Here is an 8745-nt window from a genome sequence, read left to right on the forward strand (position 1 = left end):
ACCCTAATTCATCATTGCTCCGTTCTAAACTCCAAAGTCTATCGTTTTGAAGCTTCAACTCTTCTTCTCGAAATTTATTCGTGATAAAGTCTTAAACGATTAAGTTAAATTTTGACTTCAATTACTTGAATTTGAATCTCATGATTGGACCTTAAGGAAAATTAATCTCATCTCTATACCACTTGTATCATTTTATCAAAATAGAACAATGCTTTTTATCTTTTATTATATTTTAATGATACTAATAATTATTTTCTAGATATAATTATGGTAGAACAAGTTTTAATATAAATTTTATTCTCATATATTTTAAATAAATATTATATATAAATATATTAATAAATATGTCGGTTATTAAAACCTAATCTAAACTCATCTTAACTAATTTAATTTAGAATTAAACCTGGGTCAAAAATCCATCTTTTTAAAAAAGCCGACCCTATCCAATCGGGTCGAGTTGAAACCCGTTGGGTCTCAAATTTTTTCTTCCATTCGTACACTCTTTTAAAATTACGGAAAAAGTATTAACCCTCCTCTTCCCCACGAGATTTGATGAAAAATCCACACACTATTGGAAAATTACTTGCTTACCCCTTTAGTTTGATAAAAATTCCACTTCCCCTCAATGTTTTATTTATTAAATGCATTTTAAATAAAATGACAATTTTAGTTAATTATTATTCTACTTTGGCTTAAGGGGAAAAGCTTTTGTAATTTCTTAAAAAAAATTAATTAAATCATTCTGTAAAAATTGTACCGTTAAAAATTTATCAATCAAGTCTTTTGACCAATAATTTTCATTGTTGATCGTTATTGTGTTGACGCGGTTGTTAATGATAACTAAGTTAGCCATTATGATGCTCACGTGTGGTCCACATCAACAATAGTTGCTGACATGACACCGCCCCATCAACAAAATAAAATTCAAAAAATAAAATTTATTAATTTTTCTTTTTAAAAAATCATGTTCAGGTTCATTTGAATCTAGACAAAAGGACATCCAAGTTCATTTGAATTTGGCTATTCATTTGTCCATATTCATCCTAGATGTAGTTTTTAAAATTATAAAAAAATTAGAAATATAAAAAAATGAGAAATAAAAAAATTCAAAAAATTGTTAAAAATCTCAATTCCAAAACTTAGCTAAATTGTTGATCGAGACTTACTTCTATTGGCATGAGCATTGTTGCCAATGTAGGAGGATGTGGGTTCGAGTGCACTGAAGCACATTGTACTCCTATTTATCGGTTGGGGAGGGGCTAAGGGTATTTCTAAATAAATTGACATCCAGATTATTTTAAATTTGGATATCCATTTGTCCAAATTTATTCTAGACAATTTTACATCCTTCATTGAAGTTATTAGCTAAATGATGATAGAAAAAATAGCCTATATTAAACACTAATACCACAATTAACAAATTAGATTAAAAACAACAACAAAAAATTCAAAAACTTATAAAAATGTGATTTACCTATTGTGAGATAGCAATAAAAATAGAATCACCATTCCTTGCTTTTTTATAATTCTTCATAGGGATGGTTAAACTTGAACCGTCCGATAGATTTAGATTCGATTCATTTCGATTAGAGTGGGCTTTTTGTTTTAAAAAGTGAATGCAAGGTGGGGTGAGGTGAATTTTTTCTTTTTTATAGTGGGTATAGAGAAGTTATGATAATTGCTTGTCCCATCCCAACCCGCTTCACAATATGAAATTACCATTTTATCATTGTATATCTAAACTATTAAAAGGGTAAAAATGCAATATAGAAAAAAGTTCATATATTTTATCTTTAAATATTTTTTGAAGAATTATGTTTAAATATTTACTTGACTCTAAAAGTAATTTTAATATTAGAGGTAAGTAGCAAAATTTAAGATGGATGTATCCAACATCCACAAAGGTGGTAGTAGTTTTTAAGATTATACAATCATAGTGGAGCGGGGCGGGTGGTGGAGCAGAGCATGCCAACTATAGAGCGGTGAAGAATTTAGCAATATTCGCCCCCATCCCACTCCATTGGCATCCCTAATTTTTACATTTTATTTTATGATTTTAGAAACTATATCCAAAATGAATCTAGATACCATTTGTCCATATTCAAATGAGCCTTGATGTCTATTTGTTTAGATTCATTCTAGACATAAATATTTTAAATAATTTTAGTTCTCATTTTCTTATAATTTTCATAATGTTTATGAAGTTTTAAAAATCTTTAAAAAAATTTATAATTTAACAAACTTTGTCTAGAATGAATCTGAACAAATAAATGTTCATATTCAAACGAACAAGGATAAATGAATGTACATATTCATATAAACTTATATGTCCATTTGTCCAGGTTCTTCTAGACTTGAATTTTTTAAATCAAATTCATAAAACTTAAATATTCATATGTCTAGGTTGATTTTAGACTTAAATTTTTAATTATTTATTTTATTTTGTTATCATGTGAATGGCAGGATGAAATCCTATCAAAAGCAAATGCAAATATTTTGTTTAATAGGTGAAAGTGCACTCTTCTGTAAACTTAACAAGGAGATCAATATAAAACTAAACATATACACTTCAACTCAATACCAAACTTGTTAAGAAAATTCGTTCACAATCTCTTTCCGAGCTGCAACAATAATATGGGATCAGAGTGGATAAGTCGATGGAATTTTTAGATTTAGGGTCAGCATTAAAAAGAATTTAAAAACAGGTCTTAAGTAGTTTCAATATATAACATTAAAAAAGTGAAATATTAGAATGTAGAGGAAAGTAAATGGTCTGCTTCTAGGAAAGTAGTAGCATTTTTTTTTACCTTGTGTGGAACAAGGAAAGTGAAAAGGCACCACTGAAACTGAAAAGGGAGACCTACCTACCTAACACATACATATAGGATAGCCCTTTTCTCCACATTCATTTTTCTTGCTGTTAACTATGCCTGCAAAGCTTGGCATTGCTTCAAAACTTCACTGTCTTCACCGTCGCTCCTCCCCATATAGCTAACACACTGCATCCATGCATGCATGTATGCATGCACGGTTCTAATACCACACCCAGTTGCCATTTCCCCAGAAAATATGTATATCAGTATACACATTGTCGTAAATGCAAAGCAAACTTTTTCTGTAATAACCCTGAAACTGATCAAGGAATAGAAAAAGGATTATCTGTCCTGAAACACCCTCCTGCAAGTGCACTACTTCAGATCTTTTATATATGATTGTGGTATTGAGTTAAACAGCACTAGAAGCATCAGTAACATGATATATTTATGGTTGTTATTTTATGATGTTTTTACCTAAGAGAGAGAAAGGTTAATTTTGAGAGAAGGGTGATGATGCTGGTTTCTAGCACAAACAGGATATTTCTGAAGCTCGATCAGAAACGTCGATATTGCTATATCACTCTAACTATACAACAAAGGCAACTTCCCAGATTAAAGCACCTTCCTCAATTCTCTGTTGGGTTGCTTTCACTATTAGTAACATTAATCTTTTTTTTCCCTCATCTGTCGGGTGGGATAATATTAATGGATGGTCAAGTCAGCTAAGGAGGGTCACCAAAAACAATGATCAAAGTCGTTTGAAGCGTTTAAAGTCAAGTGCACCAGTTTCCCAAAAGGACCAAGAAAAACAAGTTGTTGCTTTTTTCAATGAAGAAAGGCTTTTAATTGGTGAACAAGCCATCTGCCCCAGAGACATGTCTCCTTTACTACAGGCAGATACCCATCGAAACTATTTCAAACATACGCATATAAATATGCATGCTCTATCACTTCTTCTCCCCACATACAGTTTTCCTCACAAACAGTGATGGCTGCTACATCAAGAATCTACCCCATTGCACTCACCCTGGCTTTCATTTTCTTTATTACATTTCTGATTCCTTCAGGTAATTAAATCCAAAAACTATTTGGGTTATGTTTCAGCTATTTTTTTTATTCCTATTTGATAGTGTAGTTTAGGTTTTGCAGTTGGGGCAGTAGAGTCAGGTGACAGTGAGAGATGGTTGCAGCAAAGTAAAATGGTGTTGGGGTCAAGGCCTCCCCGTTGTGTGAACAAGTGCTTGAGTTGCAGGCCTTGCATGGCTGCTCTTGTCATTCCTTCCCACCAATGGAACAAATTCAAAGCAACAAACCATGGCGATGGAGATGATAACTATTACCTCCTCTCCTGGAAATGCAAGTGTGGGGATAAGCTCTTTCAACCTTGATCCTATGACCCACCATTTCTTTCAGCTCATAACATATTGATCCCAGATGTATATGTATATATATAATATAAGGAGTAAGCTTCTTGTAATGTCTAGTTAGCCATCACTGGTAGAGATTTGAGATTTGAGGGAAGATGGATGGTACTGTAATTTTCAGTTTTAGGGAAAACTTTTAAGTTTAAATGTGTGGAATCTCTTGGAGAAGTACTAACGTGGCGTGTTCCAACTTGCAATAATCAAATTTCATTTCATGCAAATCTGTTGCATGAAAAGACTGATCTCTGCATCTCAGCTCATAAATTTTTTATTCTAAACACGGAAACGTCAACCTTACCCTAACATATATTGGATATAGACTGCTTAACTGGGTGGTTCGTATTGGATTTCAGCGGCTGTTACTTAGATATTAAATTTTTGTGTTTTAAAATTTTAGGGTTTTAGCTGCTACCGTTTTGAATTTTTTAAGCATAAATGAATTTAGGATCTAAGCAGATTGAAGTACCGGCTGACCTGGTATAAATGTGTTTTTTTTAGTTTATACGAGTAAATTATACAAATATGGAATAATTATAGTCATTATCGAGCATTACAACTAATTAATAATTAGAATAGTTTCGAATTTAGATCAAATAAGTCTGGACATAATTCACGCACGATGAGATTATAATAAAAATAAATATGGAAAGTGAATCCGCACATAATTTGTTGAGAGGGCGGAATTCAATTGTATAATAAAAATGTAACTTTTAAAGAATTAAATTAAAATTTTATAGGTAACTAAGAGTCATTTGGAGTAGTTAATTTGTTTAGAAGTTAGTCTGTTTAGAATTTGTTGGTAGCAGCAGCTGCTGTTATTCTTCTCTGTATGGAGCATGTTATTCACAGTTTGAGAAGTAAGGTTTTCTCTCTATTCTTGAATGATAAATCAGATCTAGTCTCTCTTTTGTTCTATATTCATTGTTGTTTTTGGTACATTTTTTCTTTGTATCAAGAGCTAAGTTCCTGGAAAGTAAATATTTGGTTGTTTGATGGAAACTGCTCAACACGTTTCTACAGATGGAGAGGATTCTGATGTTCCGATCCCTATTCAGCGGTTTTCGACTTCTTGTTTCTTGGAGGGAGGTGTTGCGTTTCGAGTCATTCACTCATTTCCTTGTCATGATACAATAAAGCTTCAAGAAAGCACATTTGTTCAGTGGAAGAATCAGGTTAGTCTTATTGTTGATGGTTATGGGCTAACCGACTTTATCATCAGCACAATGGCCACTCTTTCTCCGGTTGTTCCTGATAAAGAAGGGAAATCTTGATTTTGCTACTCATCATCAGCAAGATAAATTGCTGGCTTTTTTGTTGTGATTTACTGTCAGTACCGATGTCTTACCTTACTTGACAGGCACCACCACGACTCATGCTGTTTAGAGCAAGGCTTGTCTCTGGTTTGCGGTGGCGTCGAACACCAAGGTGTCTCGCTTGAGGCATTCGTTGCATTCTCGAAAGAAAGGTCACATGACTGTGAAGGAATATTTGGCGAAAATCGAGGCCACTTGTGATCTTTTGAGTGCTTCCGGTAATGATGTTCCTGATGAAGAACAAGTGAGCATCATCTTTGCTGGTCTTTTGACGGAGTTTGACTCAGTATTGACATTTGCCTAATATATTTCTAAACCTCTTCCGTTGGATTGTCTCACTAGCATGCTTTTTGAGTGTGAGAGTCGACAGAAACAATTTGTAGTTGAGGTTCTGATTCAGGCGAATCTGGTTCAACAGTATGCTCCGTTTGGGTCTTCTCTGATAGAACAAAATTCCTTGATTGAGTCTCGTTTGTCAGAATTTTCACACCGTGTTCAAGCTTCTTATCGTGGTCGAGGTCAGGGTGGTCGTGGTTGTCCACAATGTCAACTGTGTGGTCGGCTAGGACATGTTGCTAAAAAATGCTATTACTGGTTTGATCAGTCGCTTGGTGACTCTCCGCCAGTAGAGAAAGGGTTTAGCTTTGGGTATAACCCTAATGATGCAATCTGTTGCTCACATGGCCCACCACCAATGCCATAGTCACATGGCTCATTGGTTCATACCAGGCATATGGGCAATAGCTCCTTCCATGGGCTCCTATAGATTTTCAAATTTGGTAGCTACTCACGTGGGCCCGCCTCATTAGAATATTTATGGCCCATCTCAAATTCCACTTGGGTCTTCGATTAATTCTCATGGGCAGCCTGCTGGTTCTGACGGTTTGTTGGAATATGGTTCAATCCAACCTACTTTTATGCATTCTTTTTTGAATAGAAACAAACTCATCGACGTTACAACTTGATATCCTAATTCTGGGGCAACAAATCAAGTCTGTAATGATGCTTTTTTGCCATATGGTACTAGTGAATACTCAGGTATGGCACCCTTACTCATGGGAGATGGTACCCGTGCTAATATTGTACATTTAGGTCATAGTACTATATCTACTTCAACCAAACGATTGCATTTGATGAATGTGTTTTTCGAGTTTCATCATTTTCATTGTCTGGTAAAGGATATTCAGACCAATGAAATATTGCTTCAAGGCCGCATACATGATAGGTTGTATAGAATTTTTCTAATATTTTCCTCTTCTGCTTCAGAGTCCATTTGTGATCTAGACTTGTGCTTGAATAACACCGAGTTGGTGAATAGTCATAGCTCTTCTATTGTTTGTACTAAATTTGAGTTGTGGCATCGGTGACTTGGGCATTCGTCATCTTGGGTCTTAAGATCTACCTTAAAATTTTGTAATGTTTCTATTACTAATAATATGACACATGTTTGTTTTTCGTGTCATCAAAAGAAGTCTTATAAGCTTCCATTTTCAGCTTCAACTGCCGTTTACAATAATCCGTTTGATCTTTTGGTTTCTGATTTATGGGGATTGACTCCTATGGATTCTGAGTCGAATTGGTATTATGTTACATTTGTGGATGTGCACAGTCGGTTTACTTGGTTGTATCTTTTTAAAAAGAAATCTCAAGCTATTGATTGCTTTATGCATTTTTAAAAGTTTGTTAAGGTGCAATTTCATAAAGAAATCAAGCAATTTCAGAGTGACTGGGGTGGTGAATTTCAGTTTTTCACTTCTTATCTTGCTCAACATGATATCATTCATCGCGTCACTTGTTTGCACACGTCAGAACATAATGATATTTTTGAACGAAAGCACCGCCATGTAGTTGAGGTTAGTTTTACATTACTTGCTTAGATTCACTTGCCAATGAAGTATTAGGGGTATGGTTTTTCTTATGTTGTTCATTTGATTAACTGCTTGACTATTTTGATTCTTAAAAATCAGTCAACTTACTTGGTTCTTCATGGTATTCATCCTGATTACGATTATCTTCGGGTGTTTAGGTGTTGTTACCCGTACTTATGACCGTTCAATCGTCACAAGTTGGAGTTCCGATTTCATCCGTGCACATTTCTTGGATATAGTCCACAACACAATGGTTATCAATGTCTTGCTACTGATGGCCAGGTGTTTGTTTCGCGTCATGTGGTGTTTGATGAGAATTTGTTATACCTAGCTTTATTTGATAATATGTTTTGATATAACAAATTAAAATGGTTTTGAATAAAACTTAAAGTTGAACAAATTTAGCAAAATGATAAAATCAAGTTAAAATGGTTTCAATTGAGGTAAAAATTTTCAATCAAGTTAAAACTATTTTAAAACAAGTCAGTATTGCTCCAGGCCAAAAAGTATCAAGTATCGGTAGTTTTCAAAATATCAATACCTTTTCAAAAAGTATCGATACCTTTTACCAAGTATTGATAAATTGTCTTTGGTATAGTTGTAAACTAACTTTAACGATCACTGAATCAAACATTAAATTTAATTATAGTAGGTAAATTTAATGATTTGATATTTTCATCCCAATGACTCTATTCATGTTTCCAACAATCACAATGGTTGAAAATGAATTATAGGGTATAAATATCATCTTCTAAAGGTCCTATAACAACAAAAGAGATAATCAAACCAAAAGATCAATCAATACAACCTTAATGCTTAATTCTTTCATACTTTTATTGTACACACTTGTGAGCCTTCATTGTTATTCTTTAGCTCAAGTGTGTTCTTGTTTATTTGTGCTTAATTGGAAAACATTTTGATCTTGTAAAGATAACTTCTTAGTTTACTATCTGTATTTACTCTTTGAGAGGGTTAAGTCTTAAGGTTTGGGTAGAAACCTTAAAGGAGTTGCAATATTAAGATTTTGGGTAGAAATCTTAAGGGAGATTGTAAGGTTAAACATTGTCTTCAAAGGTTATTAAATTAGTAAATTTGGGAAAATCCTTAATTGTTGAAAGCTAAGGTAGTGGAGTAGGTAATTGGGGCCGAACCACTATAAATTAAAGTTTTTATTGTCTCTATGCTTTTCTTGGCAACCAAAAATTTTTAAGAGGCCAATTCACCCCCTTCTTGGTGATTTCGAGTTGAATTATTGAGCTAACAAAATCAATTTTTGTTTGCACCGTCAACTAGTACTAGTTGTTCGCCTACAGGTTTGGATCGT

General features: G+C 33.8%; 1 protein-coding gene and 1 long non-coding RNA gene across 2 annotated transcripts; both read left to right on the forward strand.

The window, feature by feature from the left end:
* The first annotated feature begins 3804 nt into the window (after positions 1 to 3804).
* LOC107915299 (EPIDERMAL PATTERNING FACTOR-like protein 8) lies at positions 3805 to 4204 on the forward strand. Its single transcript, XM_016844467.2, has 2 exons — positions 3805 to 3883; positions 3966 to 4204. The coding sequence occupies exons 1-2, from the start codon at positions 3805 to 3807 to the stop codon at positions 4202 to 4204; spliced, it is 318 nt and encodes a 105-aa protein (XP_016699956.1).
* A 745-nt stretch (positions 4205 to 4949) lies between these two features.
* On the forward strand, positions 4950 to 7854 carry LOC121222378 (uncharacterized). Its single transcript, XR_005919628.1, has 5 exons — positions 4950 to 5097; positions 5261 to 5412; positions 5598 to 6591; positions 7233 to 7406; positions 7580 to 7854. It is a non-coding gene; the product is annotated as an uncharacterized lncRNA (long non-coding RNA).
* Positions 7855 to 8745: the final 891 nt, after the last annotated feature.

Source organism: Gossypium hirsutum, chromosome D10 (genome assembly GCF_007990345.1).
Source record: "Gossypium hirsutum isolate 1008001.06 chromosome D10, Gossypium_hirsutum_v2.1, whole genome shotgun sequence".
Taxonomy (NCBI): Eukaryota; Viridiplantae; Streptophyta; class Magnoliopsida; order Malvales; family Malvaceae; genus Gossypium; species Gossypium hirsutum.